Consider the following 17,803-nt stretch of genomic DNA (forward strand, 5'->3'; position numbering starts at 1 on the left):
AACTCATCACATCTGACTGTTTCCTTTTATGGGTAACAGTAGGCACCGTTGAGGGCGTGATGAGTTGGTCAAAGATGTTGTTGAGTGCGTAGGCCCCTCGTCCTTGTTTAGAGTGTCATGTCCTTTTCTGCGGATCCAAATGGCTTCCTTGAGCCACCTGGTAGTCTTATCAGCTTCACGATCAATGACCTTGGATTCCTCCCAATTGATTGAGTGATTTGTGGAGGCAACATGGTCGGTGATAGCAGATTTGTGAATCTCAGTGAACATCATTTTACAGTCCCTAAATTGGGTTAACATCAAAATATTTTACAGTCCCTAAATTGAGTTAACATCAAGATATTTTACAGTCCCTAAATTGAGTTAACATCAAGATATTTTACAGTCCCTAAAATGAGTTAACATCAAGATATTTTACAGTCCCAAAATTGGGTATAACATCAAGATATTTTACAGTTCATATATTGGGTTAATATCAAGATATTTTCAGTGCCTATATTGGGTGAATATCAAGATATTTTACAATCCCTAAATTGAGTTAACATCAAGATATTTTACAATCCTTAAATTAAGTTAACATCATTTTACAGTCCCTAAATTGGGTTAACATCAAAATATTTTACAGTCCCTAAATTGAGTTAACATCAAGATATTTTACAATCCCTAAATTGAGTTAACATCATTTTACAGTCCCTAAATTGGGTTAACATCAAAATATTTTACAGTCCCTAAATTGAGTTAACATCAAGATATTTTACAGTCCCTAAATTGAGTTAACATCAAGATATTTTACAGTCCCTAAAATGAGTTAACATCAAGATATTTTACAGTCCCAAAATTGGGTATCAAGATATTTTAAAGTCCATATATTGGGTTAATATCAAGATATTTTCAGTGCCTATATTGGGTGAATATCGAGATATGTTACAGTGCCTATATTGGGTTAACATCAAGATATTTTACAGTTCCTAAATTGAGTTAACATCAAAATGTTTACACTCCCTAAATTGATTTAACATAAAGATATTTTACAGTCCCTAAATTGATTTAACATAAAAATATTTTACAGTGCTTATATTGGGTTAACAGCAAGATATTTTACAGTCCATATATTGGGTTAATATCAAAATATTTTACAGTCCCTAAATTGGGTTAACATCAAAATATTTTACAGTCCATAAATTGGGTTAACATCAAGATATTTTACAGTCCCTAAATCGGGTTAATGTCAAAATATTTTACAGTCCCTAAATTTATTTAACGTCAAGATATTTTACAGTGCCTATTTTGGGTTAACATCAAGATATTTTACAGTGTCTATATTGGGTTAACATTAAGATACTTTAAAGTCGCTAAATTGGGTTAACATCAAAATATTTTAAAGTCCCTAAATTGAGTTAACTTCAAGATATTTTACAGTCCCTATATTGGGATATAAATTGAGTTAACTTCAAGATATTTTACAGTCCCTATATACAGTCCCTATATCAAGATATTTTACATCCATAAATTGGGTATAACATCAAATTTTTATTTATTATTAAGCAATATAATTATTGTTTTCTGAATTAATCCAATTGTGCAAATATTTATAATCTTTATCATAACCTTCACTATGTATTCAAAAGAGGGCAGGAAATCTGGTATCAAACTTCCTTGTGCTTATATCCCCTCGCCTTGTACCGAGGCACATTCTATCGTTAGTTGCTGTGCAAGATCTAGTTCCTGTAACCCCTTTAACTCTTCAATCCTTCTCCTAGCTTCTTCAAAATCTCCTAATTGGATCAGGGTCTTAACCAATGAATGGATTGCCTCAGAGTCATTTCTGTTCTCATCACAGTCCAGATACTCCTCATATTTAGCTCTAGCACTGTCATGTTCTCCATAGACTTGATACAGCCATGCTAATCCCTTCAATCCTTGGCTGCGTGTTTCAGGGTCATGTGACGTTACTTTTTCTTCCATGGCTTTGACGTAACCATTCTTTGCTGTATCAAGACCTCTCCTCATTGTTCCATAGAACTTTGGTCTTGGGTTTTCCGGTGTCAAAGGACATATGGTGCAGTGCATGACAGCTAAGTCAATTGTATGTTTAAATCTGTCACATGCTTCGTCGTGTCTCTTCCGGTGTTGAAGGAAAAGTATGTAAGAAATATTGGAATGTACTTGGTCAATGTATTCATTGTTTTTTGTTCCAAGGATACTTCTAAAATCATTGTCTGCTTCTGACATCATCTGTAGCCTCTCATATGTTCGGGCTCTATCTAGTCTCGCCATGATGTTTGTGGGATCGGCTTCTATTGCCTTAGTAAAGTTATCGATTGCTTTGTGAAGAAGATTTTTATCAGGCGGATTAAAACGCCTCCTCTGTTGTATTGCTTCTTTCTTCTTGGCATTTTGATCATTGTACATGTTTCTATAAACCACACCTAATTCATGGAAGAGGATAGAATTTTGGCAAGAAGCACAATCATCTTGAACAGTAGAGCAATAAGTTTGTAGCCTAAGCAAAGCATTCTCGAGGTGGCCGGCATTCCTGAACACTTTACTTGCTCTTTCCAGAACTTTTGGATGATCAGGTTTAAGTTGTAGTGCTTTATTTGCATGGCTCATTGCAGCATCGTGCTCCTCCTTTAAAGTTAAATTATGAGCAAGAAATACATGAGCTAATGCATGCTTATTGTCTAGACTTAGTATTTTCTCATACAGTTGTCTTGCCTGCTCCTTATCATCATTATAATCTTGACCATCTCTCCTGCCAGAATGACGCCCTATCACGAGAGCCAATCCAAATAGCCACTCGATATTATCTGGCTGCACCTTCAGTGCTTCATGGAAATAATTCTTGGCCTCATCATATTTACTCATTCCAACTCTAGAAAGTGCACATGCACGCACAGAATCAATACAAGCTTGTGATAAGTCTGTCTTTCCAGATAGCAACTTTTGAATTTCTGCTTCTAGGGAAGTTGTTGGCTCTCCCAGTTTGTGGGCCATGATAGCTTCATTACACTTTGCAACTATCAAATATCCTTGTTTCTCCTCCTCGTTAGGCACGCCTTTTATCTCGTCATAAGCTTTGTTCAAGTATTCTCTGCCTTTACTATAATCAGGTTTTGGGTCTTTGTACTTTGACACAAAAATGAAACTCTGAAATAATAGTGCTGGTATTGTCATGACACCAGGATTGTATTCTAAGTGCTCCTCAAGTTCTAGTTTCAAAGGGTTAAATTCCTTGAATGTGCCGATATCTATTCCCCAATTGAAATGGGATGGTGCATCGGTCAAAAAGTCAGGTAGAGCCATGTTGCAATGTAATTTTGCTTCTGAACTATTACTTGTGTGGATCTGTAAAGATAATACATATATACAAATGTAAGCAAACAAAGGCAGTATATTTGTCTATAATGAAATAACCAGGTGAACAGCACATTGTATTAATCAGAGACTGAAATACAAAACATATACAAGTGTGGCGATTTTGGTCGGGTGAAGCCATGGGGAAATGAATTGGCTCAAATGAAGAAGAGATGAGATACTTGCTTCTTCAGATCAAATATCTAGAGCCACTTTTATTCGTGTTCCTCAACAAAACATGAACTACTACCATGATTCCTTCTTCTCAGGCAGCACCACTCAGGAAGGGAGGGGGCGTAAGACCGTATCCATTCTCCACACAAGCAATGCTAAAAACTGTGTATCACTTGTTGCTGGAGATGTTATGTTCGCTATATTGAATAAGTAAGGTTCGCTATGTCGAATCATAACCCTAACCCATACCCTTACCCTAACTCTAACCATAGTAGACATGCAGATTGAGCATGATTGGTTTAGTGAAGTGGCAACTATTGGACTATTGACTCATAACACTAAAATACTTCCTTAGGGTACAAAAACAACCATTTCATACTTGCTTTGGTTCCATTTTAAACCAATGAAAAGTACTTGCTTTGGGTGCTTTTTGAAAGTCCTTGTTCTTGGGTGATATACAACTTGAAATACAAGTAACCAACACACTCCCCCCCTTCACTCCCCCGCCCCTGGAGCCTACAGTCTTTGAAAAAAGTCTTGGAACACTTGCGTGTAAAGAACAGTAAACTGTCACCCCCTCTCCCCCAAGCAATGTTGAGAAATGCCAATGTCTTCAGCGGTTTTCCAATGTGTTCCATTGATTGATGTGAGTGGGTGAGTGGAAGGGTAAATCATTGTTGTAGATGTCATTTCCATGATCATAACAATTCTGCACTGAATTTCGACAGAGTGTGCCAGGTGTTCCAAGTACTTTTTGCCAAGATTGTAGCATGACAGAAAGTGTACTTACCTTCAAATGAGGAGATGTTAGATTTGGTCACCTTGAAGAATAATATTTGCAAATCAGTCATCCAACCCAAAGGCATATGTCATGAACATAAATGCAGCACAGCCTATAAACACAAATTTTGTGTTAGATTTCATGTAACAAGATCCCGTAGAATGTACCAAAATATTTTGTTGCGATCAACTAGGTACACTGACAGAATATATACAAAACTTTGTCAATTTTCTCAACAATTTCCAGCACATTCAGTATTACACATGATTATGTTCAAATGTATATGTTTAGTCCATGAGTAGCATAACCATCACACTGAAAATGTTTCGACCACCACAGTCACAAGTACAAAATAATGTAATAACGCCTAGCAACAGGCATTACACATGAATATTCCAAATTCCCAGTTACCTAGGTTACTCTATTGACTTCCTGTTTTCATTCACAAAGTGCACTGGTATGTATAGCCGTCTGGGGGAAGTACCCGATTCTGTTATTCATATGAACAGTAGCAATGTGATCTTGATGAAGTGGCACTATACAAAAGCACAATATGACATATATGTAATATATACAAAATAATTTGATGATCCCTGGCAGCAGGCCCACATGTTAATATCAACAATTCCCAGTTACCTCAGTTACACTATTGTTAATGTTATTATTCATTAGGCCTATACATGCATAAAGACATGCATGGATGAGGTTTTTGGCCCCATAATGAGGTCAAAGGTCATATGAGGTCAGAGGTCATTTGATCAACTTTAAAAATAGGCTGAAATTAAAAAAATGGTCTTGCATGAACTGCTCAATTCTAATTGCAACCAAGCTTGAGTCATAGCTGCAATAGCTGTAATGGTGGAGTTCAGGATCACATACTGAGGTCAAAGATCACTTGAGGTCAACTTGTTTTTGTATGGTAATCGCAAGAGCAAGCGACACTTATGGCTCAAGAACCACCTTGTTACAAATATGTTCAAAATGCTTCAAACTTTACAAAATTGGTGGGTTTGACAACACTTGAATAGGATGATAGTTTGGTCAGGGGTAATGTAGGGTGATAATTAATCTGGGGTCATGTTATTTAGGGGTCAGGTGAAGTCATTGTTGATTTAGGGCACCAAAGGTTATTCACAACCTCATTAATAAACGCGAAGCATGTGATCCAATTACATTTAGTTATTTGTGAAAACGCGAATGCAAATCGAGGTAATTAATATCTCACAATTGACCGCGAAATGCGTAATTGTTCCAATGTCGCACACAATTGACAGGCGCTTATGTGTTGTTGTGCGTCAAACACACTGTCTTGTGCGTTGGCTGCCGATTTGGATTAAGCGCTACCATATTTGCACAGATTGTGATACGTACTTTTGTTATTGGTCGTCCTGTTTTAGCCTGATCGATTTTTGGAACGGGAAGATGTAAAAATCATCTATTTTTTTATAAACTTTTAAGCAAAATTTGAGCAAAGGGGAAGAGATTAAAGTGACGGTTATGAATGAGGTTAATAACTTTGCATCGGTATGTCTGGCATTGTGAAAAATCTAAACATTTTGCCTTTGGAACCGAGGAATATTTGCCCTCCAAATAACCGATGCGCAGTTATTAACCTCTAAACAATAATCCCACATGCTTCGATGGATTTCATTGAGACTTATTTTGACACAATGACCCTTGGGTACACTAACTTGCGGGGTGTCAACAGGGTAAAAATCAAAATTATACATGGGTATAATTTTCAAAATGATTCAGTTGCAATGAACATAGTCTCAAATTATCCATATTGACAAAAGAAAACACAAAATGTATATACACAGGCCCGTAGCCAGGGATCTCAGTTGGGGGGTTCGATTTATTGAGCTGAAATGTCCATTTATATGGCGTAGAACATGGCCGCGAAGCGGTCATGCCGTCGCGCTTGCGCGACGCAGGGGGGTGTCTGAGTGTGCCCCCATCAGAAATTGAGAAATTTTGAAAATGAAACTCCAATTGAAGCCATTTGGTGCACCATTTTCACATTATTATCATGATTATTTATTATGCGAAGTAGAATAAATAAAGTGCTTCTTTCATGATAAAATAATAGCATATAATTATTATCTGACATAATATTATGGTAGGCCTACTGAAAATAAAGTGCATCGCGCGCGAAAATTTGCACAAAATACTGAGTACTAAATTTGATGCAAGGTGTGTCTGAGGGAGATGTGCCCCTGGGTTGGAAAATTTTGAAAAGTAAAGGATTAAAATCGTCAGTTTCCATGCATGATAGTATAATAGGCCTATTATACATGTGTAATATGACAATGTTACCTGGAAAAATGCTGTGTTATTATTTCCCTTTCTGGCCCATTCCATGTCAACTCCAGGGATGTGCACCGCAGCACCTCTTCAATTTTTTTTCTTTTTCTGTGTGGTGGTAGATATTGATGAGAAAGTAAAATCCTGAAAATTTGAGCTTCATACTCCATTTCGTTTTCCGTGGCATCAATTTGAAATTTAGGGGGTCAGCGTAAAAAATGTGTCAACTCTATGCGAAAACCTAGACGATGTTTGGAGGTCCATAAATGTATAAAGGAACCCTTTAAAACTTTGAAAAGTATGTATCCTGGGGTACTTTTTTGGTGTAGAATTCAAATCTGCTATCAGAAAACTTGTAACTCATTTACTTTAAAAGATATAGGGCCCTCAAAATGCAACTTCGTCCAACCAGGACCAACTCTGGGGGGGTCAGAACTCCAAAAGTAAAAATAATTTTTGTCCATTTTTTTGCCAGTCAGAGCCCTTTGGTAGGACATTACTCTTATCCAATATTGAGCATATTAGAATACATTTAGCTGAGATATTACCCATGCAAAACCACTTTTTTTACATTTTGACCCCCTGAAAACCAATGTCAGACAATTTGCCCCACCATCAACTTCAGGTATGTTGAAGATATGTTCTTGGACAACATTTCTGAGAGATATTGGCTTTGGGTCTTGATGGCTTCAACACATCAGTTAGGTTTGCCTTCTCCATAGAGTTGTACATTAAATCATTATACATGCAAAATCAAAAATGTGTACAACTCTATGGAGTAGGCAAACCTAACTGATGTGTTGAAGCTAAGACAATATCTCAAGAACATATCTTCAACATACCTGAATTTGGTTTTCAGGGGGGTCAAAATGTAGGATTAATATCTCAGCTAAATGTATTTAATATGCTCAATATTGGATAAGAGTAATGTCCTACCAAAGGGCTCAATCTGATCCCCTAAAGTTGGTCCTGGTTGGATTGTAAGTTGCATTTTGAGGGCCCTATATCTTTTAGAAAGTAAAGAGTTACAAGTTTTCTGATAGAATTTACACCAAAAAAGTACCCCAGGATACATACTTTTCAAAGTTTTAAAGGGTTCCTTTATACATTTATGGACCTCCAACGCTCAAGGCTATGCACATCTGACCCCCTAAATTTCAAATTGATGCCACGGAAAACGAAAATGGAGTATGAAGCTCAAATTTTCAGGATTTTACTTTCTCATCAATATCTACCACTACACAGAAAAAGAAAAAAATTGAAGAGGTGCTGCGGTGCACATCCCTGGAGTTGACATGGAATGGGCCTTCTCTTTTTTTCATTTTTCCTCTCTTCTTTCCTTTTCCTGTCTTATCTTTCTTTCTCTTTTTGAAAATTTTAGGGGGTTCGATCGAACCCCTCGAACCCCTCCTGGCTACGGGCCTGATACAGTTGTGTAAGTTCACACAAAATGTATCTATGGAATCTAGATTTCATGTTATGACCTATAAAGTGTCAAGGTTACATAATACTCTATAGGAAATGTAGGGTTGTTGGGCCCATGATTCTAGAATAAGATGACTTCTCAGATATAGCAAACTATACCTTTTTTGTATAAATTTATAAAGACTTTCAGAATTATAAAGAATACAGAAGCAGAATTTCCCAACATGAGTCACCTCATTCATCACATCTTTGCCATGTATGTACAATAATGTAGTTCAGTTATTTTCCTCTTCAATTTGTCATTTCTAAAAGTCAACTGTAAAAGCTGATGTAGACATAGGCTATTATACACTTCCCTGATTATATAGATGTTTTTAAAAGTATCAGAGTTTTGATGCTGTCAACCTCAAAAATATCACAGGACCAAACAAGTCAGGCAAAATCAAACTTCTATTTTATTCCTTATATTTTTTACACATTTAACAGTTAAAAATCCAATGCAAGTTTGCTATAATCACTTGAGAAATGTGTCCATGTTGCACAAAACAATCATACAAATTAAAGGAAATTTAGCACTTTTTATGACACTCATCAAAATCAATTTGAGTGATAAACAACTCATTAATTGTGTCACAAATAATGTCTATTAATGTTAGAATTTGGAGTGCCATCTACAAAATGAGGGGAAACCAAAGACTTATCAAGAAGTTCTCACGACTTAATTGCATTATAGAGGCTAGTGGCCTGCGACCAGCATCCACTGGTCTTCAATGCCAACTGATGCTAGGTTTGGTGGTTGTGGGAAACTGAAAATTACTTCAATGTCGGTACCGAATTACTACAATGTCGGTGCCAAATTACTACATTGTAGTTACTACTGACATTGTAGTAATTTGGTACTGCCATTGTAGTAATTTGGTACTGACAGTGTAGTAATTTGATACTGACATTGTAGTAATTTGGTACTGACATTGTAGTAATTTGGTTCCGACATTGTAGTAATTTGGTACCGACATTGTAGTAATTTGGTACCGACATTGTAGTAATTTGGTACCGACATTGTAGTAATTTGGTACCGACATTGTAGTAATTTGGTACCGACATTGTAGTAATTTGGTACCGACATTGTAGTAATTTGGTACCGACATTGTAGTAATTTGGTACCGACATTGTAGTAATTTGGTACCGACATTGTAGTAATTTGGTACCGACATTGTAGTAATTTGGTACTGACATTGTAGTAATTTGGTACCGACATTGTAGTAATTTGGTACTGACATATTATTCAGAAACCAATGTGTAACTTTTACAATGAGTTACTCTTTACAGCTGGAAAATAATTATGGTATTCATCATCAAATTCTATCATGGCATACCGTAAAACCTCGTCTATAAGCATATGTAGTGTCTTTGATGAAAGCTAAGTCAATACGATACACGCGTAAATATGCCAATAAAATAGATTGGTCTTACAATAATACTTGTTTGTATATGCTTGGATCTGTCATTTATTTGCTCAAATTCCATAATGACGCCAGAATTGATTTAGCTTTCATCGGAAGCACTCTATATGCTTGTAGACAAGGTTTTACGGTATCTTGTCACATCACCAGTGCAACAAGCTGATAAGCAGTAATCAAGTTTCTCCCTATTTACATATGCGTATAAAACTCTGCAGCAATACGTTCCACCTCAATTGCTGCCTTGCTTGCTACATCCACCACTTTAACAAGTTCATAGTTAACTCTCGAATCCTGTCCTAGCTGGACTGGTGAGTCCCCATATACTGCCATCCCTCTTGGAAAGATCGGTGTAATACCTTTTTTCCCATTTAATATGACAGGGATTTGGTATTGACTATATCTGATAAGTTCACTGTGTTTGTCACGGTTGGCTAGCTGTGAGAGGGCAAGGTACCAGTTGTCTGTGTTTCCTGGATAGGCAGACTGCAGCTAAAAAAGAAGTTAAATGAAATTATTGTTGTGTGTTTAACAATTTTGTCATTACTAGCTGCTAGCCACTGACTGATCATTAATTATAGGTTAATGAACGCGTATTACTTATTGGGAGAGAAATTAGACAAAGTAATGCACGCGTGCTGATGTTGATGCGTCTAATGCACGAGCCCGAAGGGGGGAGTGCATTAGACGCATCAACATATATAGTTGGAAAATATAGTTGGAAAACAGAACCTACTAAATAGTCGATATCTATCGTTTATTTATGATGTTACGAAGCAATCCTTGTATGGAATAAAGGATTTGCTATGCTTGAGTGACCTTAAACTATTCTTTCTTTGGCGGCAGTTTTGAAGCCAATTATTGCGGTGTGTGAGTTTCTTCATTTGAAATGCTGGCAGAGATGGATTTTTCATAAAAGTATAGAGAAGGTTTGTCCTTAGTGTCACAACATGCATTTATGTCCACAGTATATGGGCAAACCCACAGCTACGTGACGAAGAAGATTAAAGGATGCAATTGAGGAAGTTATATCCTCTGTAATAATGACATTTTGGGGTAAAAATCACATAAAAAGTATGTTTTTCAACCTAAATATCGGATGTCATATTGAAATGTTTCACTTAATCCCATATCAAGAATTATTTTGCATTGTAAGCTCTACATTTGTGCCAAATTTGGTGTTTTTCCTATAAAAGAATGTAGGATTTCTCCAATATATTGCACAGTGCGGCTGGACGATGGTGATAAAGGATCCATGTGTTATGATGCCTTTGCACTGTAAATTTACACACATGCCGTTTTCGTCCATTTTCAGTAATAGCAATGTCACGCGAAAACGAATAAAGCTATTTCCATGAAAGTCACAGAATAAGTAGGAGACATGTGTGGCATTGTATTGCACTTATTAAGATTAGATACACTGTTGACTATATATTTTTGATATTTTGTTCAAACACGGTATAAATCATTCTGGGACACCTTGTAGTATAAAAACTTCCTTCACCCAATGGAATTTGGATAGCTGCACAGATAATTAGTATATATTTGTGCTGGGTTCGGCAGCATCCAGCCTAAGTGATCCAGTCTGATTCTGATAATTCACCAGTGGTAGTGAAATTACAGCACTTTGAAACCTCTGCCAAAATACAAATATAAATCCAAAATTTATATTATTTTATTGTTTATAGAATTTCAAAATATTACCTTTACAAGGAACTCCAATAGGTCAGGGAATCTGGTGTGAAACTGGTCCCACTTTTTCAGTTTCTTCAAGGTTTCGTCTCTTACTTGCTGCTCAGTTTTTGCCTGATTGTTGTATTCTTGTTGGATATTAAAGAACATGCAAGTACCTGTCACAGTAGGGTAATGCCTCTTTTGAAAGCTAATCATGACTCGATCAAGCATTGAACGAGCTTCGTAAATGGTCTGTAAAGCCTTATCCAAAATGAGACGTGTCACTCCTGTTCCGGGATTCCCTAGTATTGCAAGCTCTAAATTGAGGTGGTAGTTTCTTAGTTTCCCATACGTTGTATCCTCTAGTTTCATCAACTTCTTGATTTCATTGTAGAGGGGGATGTCGGTTTGGTCATTCTTTTCACAGCAGTGAAGGATTTTTGCACAGTCAATGCGAAACTCTAGACCTGAAATATCTGGGTGCTTGATGAGTATGTCTGCCAATTTAAAGCAGCCATCCATGCTGCCACACTCTATGGCTTCTTTAAAGAGTTCCTTTGCCAATTTATTGTTTCCTTGTGCTTGTATCTCCTCTCCTTGTACCAAGGCACATTCTATTGTTAGCTGTTGTACAAGATCTGGTTTCTTTAACTCTTCCAACTCTTGAATCCTTCTCCTAGCTTCTTCAAAATCTTCAAGTTGGATCAGTGTTTTAACTAAGCAGTATATGACATCATCATCAGTGCTCTTTGTGTCACAGCCTAAATACTCCTCATATTTCAGTCTTGCACTATCATGCTCTCCGAGCACTTGGTGGAGCCAAGCTAGCCCTTTTAGCCCTTCAGCCCTTGTGTTAATATCATTGGCCTGTGTCTTTTTGTACATGGCTACTGTGTAGCCTTCCTTTGCTCTGTCAAGATCTTTCTTCAACACGGTATTAAACTCTGGTACTGGGGTTTTGCGAGTCGCAGGTCTTGAAGTACAGTTCTGAACAGCACATTCAATCGCAATCTTGAATCGTTTGCATGCTTTTTCTTCATCCTGCTGGTGTTGAAAGAAGAGTGCATAGCAACAATTGAAAGCTACCTTGTTGTTATCATCAATTCCTTGTGTTGTTAACGCACTTATAAAATCATCCTCAGCTTCTTTCATCATCCGTAGCCTTTCATATGTACGTGCTCTATCTAGTATTGCCATATTGTTTGTGGGATTGGCTTCTAGAGCCTTAGTAAAGTACTCTATTGCTTTGCGGAGGAGACTTTTATCAGGTGGAACAAATCGCTCCTTCTTTTGTATTGCTTCCTTCTTCTTGGCATTCTGCTCATTGTACATATCTCTGTAAACAAGACCTAGCTGATGAAAAAGACCAGAATTCTGGCGACCAATAGAACAACCTTCTTGTAATATCGGTAGAGCACCTTTCAAGCAGCCAGCTCTTCTAAGCACTATACCTACTTTTACCAAAATGTGCAGATGTTTTGGTGCTAGCTCTCGTGCTTTATAAGCATGCCATATTGCATTGCCTTCCGCACCCTTGAGAATTAAGTTATAGGCAAGAAATGCATGAGCCAATGCGTGGTTTTTATTGATTTTGATTATTCTCTGATATAATTGTCTTTCCTGTTCCTTCTCCTCGGAGTAATCCAGACCATCTCTGTTTCTAGACCGACGCCCTATCACAAGGGCTAACCCAAATAGCCATTGAGTATTATCTGGCTGAACTTTCAAAGCTTTGAGGTAGCAAATCTTGGCCTCATCGTATTTTCTCATTCCAACTCTTGAAAGTGCGAATGCACATACAGAATCAATGCATGCTTGTGATAAATCTGTCTTTTTGGAAAGCAAGTCTTGAATTTCTGCTGCTAGCATATTTGGCTGTTCTCCCATTCGCTGGACCATTATAGCATCATTGCACTTGGCAACTATCAAATATCCTTGTTTTTCTTCTTCGTTACGTATGCCTTCTATCTCTTTATATGCTTTGTTCAAGTACTGCCTTCCTTTAACATAATCTGGTTTTGGGTCTTTGTACTTGGACACATAAATGAAACTCTGGAATAAACATGCTTCTATAGTCATGACACCAGGATTGTATTCAAAGTGCTCCTCAAGTTGTAGTTTCAAAGCATTGAATTCCTTGGAGGTGCCTATATCAATTCCCCAATTGAAATGGGATGGTGCAACAGTCAAAAAGTCAGGTAGAGCCATTTTTGCTGTGAAATGTTGCTTTGTTTGGTTGTTACAGCCTATCACACCATTTGTATTAATCTGAAAAATAATGGGTCAAGCAAGTAATGCCAATGTAACTAATGATAAACAAAATTGACAAACTTAAAGGAGTATTTCATGATTCTAGCATCCTCTTTTTATGGTATGTTGCAGTAGATGTTCACAAAAAAAGCTTATTCCCAAGTTCCTGAGTTGTGCACCAGGGTTATGCATGATCATGTGTATGACAAAGGCTCTATAGGCCACTGTGTTGTAATTTTGTTCTGTTAATAGAACTTAAGGAGCCCTCCGTGTAAAAACCACCAGGTCATGGGAAGATGAAGGTTGGACAAATCCTTTCATATTTGGTATATGCATCTTGGTTGATGATTCCTTGCTCATGGCAATGAATTTTTTGCCTACCTCGTATCAGTGTTTCTAGACAAAAATCAATAATTCGCCCTAAATGCTAAATATTGACAAATAACTAATACATGGATTTCTACTTTGTATTCCATATCTTTCAAACGATATTGACTTTGATACTGATACTCCTACATAGTTTAAACAACATTATAGGGCATACCCAGCATGCACCATTTTGTCATTTGTTATTTACTATTCACGGTATACCTTAATATATACCACAGTTTTGCAACAATTTTCGTTAAAAATTAGCTTAATTTGAAACAGAGATTATTTTTACAGGCAGTCAAATAAAAAAAAAAATTACATGTCAAATGGGACCTTGAATATTGTTTTCAAAAATAAATAAAATCACCATTGTGTTTTTACTCCTTAGTGTACTTATGCGACATGTAAGTCACCCCTCTTTTGCAGTGTTTCAACAGAGATGGCAGCTGGCAATACCAGCCACCACCATTGTGCAACATACTCATCGGGTCATGTATAACAGTTAAAAACACATTGAAATCATTATTTCAATTCTCTGAAACAACATAAGTAGAAGTAGTTACATTCTTTATTGAAATTCACACTGATTCCAATAATCACTGAGGGTTTATGCATTAAGGGGTATACCCCTGCCCAATTTTGTGCCTATTTTTGCATTTTTCTCAAAAATTATAGCGCATTGATGACAAGTAAGATATGTATATTATAGGGGCAAGGACTACAACTAATGTACTGGAAATTGTATTTCAGCACAGACAACAGTCGTGGAGTTACAGTCAAAAATGAGGGAAACCAATATTTGATCAATAAATCAATAACTACTTGCCTTGAGTTACTGAATTTTCAGTGCAGTAGTTGTAGTCATTGCTCAATTGAGTAGAGCAAAGCACACGTAGAAGCAAATCGGACATCGGTTTTCAAAATATATCAATTGATATTTTCTTTATATCTTATTGAGTATAATAATCAATAAAGTTAATGAGCTAAAATGACAGGAGAAGCTCATTAAGTTAACATATATATTTTGCCAATATTTTGCTAAAATCCATGCATAAATGTTTAAGGACTTTCATTTGCATACTTTTGCCTTGAAACTTGGTCAAAGTGTTTCTAATAATTATGTTCTAATGTACATGTATTATATAGTGAAGCCGTCCCCTAATTTGCATATTTGCATAATTGTTTAGCATTTATGCAAATTAGCTCATTAATTATGCAAATATGTAAATTAGAGGGCGGCTTCACTATATAATACATTAGAATATATTAGAAACACTTTGACCAAGTATCAGGGCAAAAGTATGCAAAATAAAAGTACCCTGAACATTAATGCATCGATTTTTAGCAAAATATTGGCAATAATTACATATTAATGAGCCTTTCCAGCTTAGTCCTTTTAGCTCATTAACTATATCGATTATTGACAAAAACAAGGATACAAAGAAAATATTACGGTAATTGATGTATTATGGAAACCGTATAATGTCCGATTTGCTCTAAACAAAAGGCATGTTGATCAGTGTACTTTACCCTAGTCAATTAATCTGTATACAACATGCTCAAAGCATTTCCTAATTTCTAGAAAATGTTATTTTGTTCAATTCTATTTCTTTTGAAACATGTTACTGTACTTCAAGCATACAGCCATGCACTCGTATTTCAAATGGGCCATGCTGACGCGATACACATGGCACGTACAGCATGAGGTGCACAAGTCATGTCCGATGGAAGCGTGACCTATGCATCATGGTAATAGTGGAAAAACATTAGTTCTAAAAATTAGACACCAAATATGTTGTTGGCAAAACAAAAAATGTTAATTTTAAGTATAGTAATTACTATAGAACCACAGGGTCAATGGCAAAAAGCCTATATATGCAATGAGTGGATTCCGTGCATTATTTTGATTTCCTTTTTCATGTAAGGCCCAAGATGTATCTTATAATTATGTTGATGAAAAAACGTGTACGTCGTGGCATAAATAGGCGCAGTATTGGCGCATTTGGTGTTGCTCAAATTAGTAGTTCACTAAAACCATGCAACTTAATTTGTGTGTTTCTAAGTAAGTAAATAAAAACACAACGGTGATAATTTATATTTTTTAGAACTGTCCCTCGGCTTTGTAAATATGTACTTTTTGTGTTGGAAAGTTACTGCCCATGAGAGAAATACAGATTTAAAAAAATGACAAATTTTTGCCTAAAAACATCTTCTTTTTAAGGTATTTACATAAAATAAAAACACACAAGGTACCAAAAATATGATTTTTTCTTTATTTATATTTGTGAACCTATCCATTTAAAATGTTTACTCCAAATATTAACTTTCTAGTACACTCAGATCTAGAAATACATTGAAAACATGAAATATAGTCGATTTTATAAGTCTGACAAAATTATGTAAATGAGCTCAATCAAGGGTTTTGATCTAGAAACACTGGCACATGATACAGCAAAATTATTTCACCATGTGAAATGTTTCATCACTATATGTCCATAATAAAAGTATGAAGAGATTTGAAGAACCTTCATCTTCCCGCCTCAGCAAAATTCAGGAGGTTCTTAGAAAAAGGGCTCCTTAAATACAAAATTGATGATATATTTGCCAAGCGAATGAATCCACAAGGTTTTTTTTTTTTTGCTCACAAACGTGATGAGGCTGTTGATCATGAAATGTCCCTTTAACAGCATTGTAAAATTCTGAAACTGGTTTACTCAAATGTGTTTCAAAAAGCACATTCACAATTTTTATGTTGCTTGGTGACCAAAAACAATTCACTTAACATGATAAAACATATTCATGTATTATGTTGTTGGTATTTGTAAAATTCTAATTGTAATAAAAAAAATATACCAAAATGTTCTGATAAAAGACATTTGTTGGCAGCAGGGCTTGAAATAAGTAGGAGCAAGGGGCAAATTTACCCCTGCTAAAAGGCAAAATGCCCCTGGTTATGAAACAGAACTGTATGTATTTGTATAGACCAGGGGCAATATTTACACAAAAACACCTAAAAATTGCTCCTAGATCTGAAAGCCTTATTTCAAGCCCTGGTTGGCAGTATTAGTTCCTAATTGCATGATTTAACAATTTGATAATAATTTCTCGAACTAGGGATTTTCCCAGCTGACTCACATTTTATGTGTGCGCATATAGTAAATTGATATTTACAACATCTAACTGAACTACATTACACACATTACCTACTCCCTATTCCAGAAAAAATACAGAACTAATTTTTTTGAATAAAAAAAATATTATCCTCTGTTGCCAAATGAAACATAGCTAAATCCTAATCCTTTAGTTAGTCCTAACTAGCAATAAAAGTCAAATTTTAATATTTAGCCAATTTTTGGAAATAAGGGCCAAAAACATGCATTTTTAGGGTGTTTTTCGTATGCTGTGACAATTAAGCCCAAAGACTTGTACTAAGGCTAATTTCAAGTTAATGCATTCTAAATTTGGAAAAAAACATGTTTCATTCTTATAACCAACCATTTAAATTAGAGTAACACAAAAAAGTGAAAATTAGAGCAAAATTTTGGCATATTCACAAGATTTTGAATGCTTAGACTTGTTCCAAGTCTGTGATTTTTGTGACTCGATTGTCAGAAAACACGCCGAAAATGCATGTTTTTGGCTCTTTTTTAAAGAAATTAGTAAAATAGTGAACTTTTTCTTTTATCTCCAGTTAGGACTAAATAAATGATTAGGATTGAGCTGTTTCATTTGGCAGAACTTGATAATATTTTTTAATCCCAAAACTTTAGTGCTGTATTTTTCTGGAATGGGGAGTACAGGCATTATACCAATTCATTATAGCAGGGTTATGGTGATATATTGGGGATATGAGAACATGCTTTCATGCAAACACATGCTCTACTCTACTTAAGAGAAATCTTTAATGCTATATGTGACCCCTCGGCACAACTGAGCCCTGAAGTCGCCAATCATCATTTTTGAGATATTCAACCAAAACATTCTGCTTGAAATTAGCTTTAAAATG

General features: G+C 36.0%; 3 protein-coding genes across 3 annotated transcripts in view; 1 reads left to right on the top strand and 2 right to left on the bottom strand.

Moving 5' to 3' along the window:
• LOC140147414 (intermembrane lipid transfer protein VPS13D-like) overlaps positions 1-17,803 on the top strand; it is a 191,383-nt gene that overhangs the window by 145,241 nt on the left and 28,339 nt on the right.
• Positions 1,614-4,583, bottom strand: LOC140147369 (interferon-induced protein with tetratricopeptide repeats 5-like). Its single transcript, XM_072169148.1, has 2 exons — positions 4,322-4,583; positions 1,614-3,348 (listed from the first exon to the last, which is right to left on the bottom strand). Exon 2 carries the CDS (start codon positions 3,304-3,306, stop codon positions 1,663-1,665), a length of 1,644 nt encoding a protein of 547 aa, XP_072025249.1. The 5' UTR covers positions 3,307-3,348; positions 4,322-4,583; the 3' UTR covers positions 1,614-1,662.
• On the bottom strand, positions 8,677-13,383 carry LOC140147350 (uncharacterized). The gene is made up of 2 exons (XM_072169130.1): positions 11,206-13,383; positions 8,677-9,993 (listed from the first exon to the last, which is right to left on the bottom strand). The coding sequence occupies exons 1-2, from the start codon at positions 13,381-13,383 to the stop codon at positions 9,694-9,696; spliced, it is 2,478 nt and encodes an 825-aa protein (XP_072025231.1). The 3' UTR covers positions 8,677-9,693.

Source organism: Amphiura filiformis, chromosome 1, assembly GCF_039555335.1.
Source record: "Amphiura filiformis chromosome 1, Afil_fr2py, whole genome shotgun sequence".
In the NCBI taxonomy this organism is placed as follows: domain Eukaryota; kingdom Metazoa; phylum Echinodermata; class Ophiuroidea; order Amphilepidida; family Amphiuridae; genus Amphiura; species Amphiura filiformis.

Bases quoted from the DNA above. Each gene is read 5' to 3' on its own strand.
- LOC140147369 (XM_072169148.1), bottom strand. From the start codon at position 3,306: ATGGCTCTACCTGACTTTTTGACCGATGCACCATCCCATTTCAATTGG.
- LOC140147350 (XM_072169130.1), bottom strand. From the start codon at position 13,383: ATGGCTCTACCTGACTTTTTGACTGTTGCACCATCCCATTTCAATTGG. The intron at 9,994-11,205 runs GTAATATTTTGA...CTTCTTTTTTAG, and splicing joins TATTGGAGTTCCTTGTAAAG to CTGCAGTCTGCCTATCCAGG.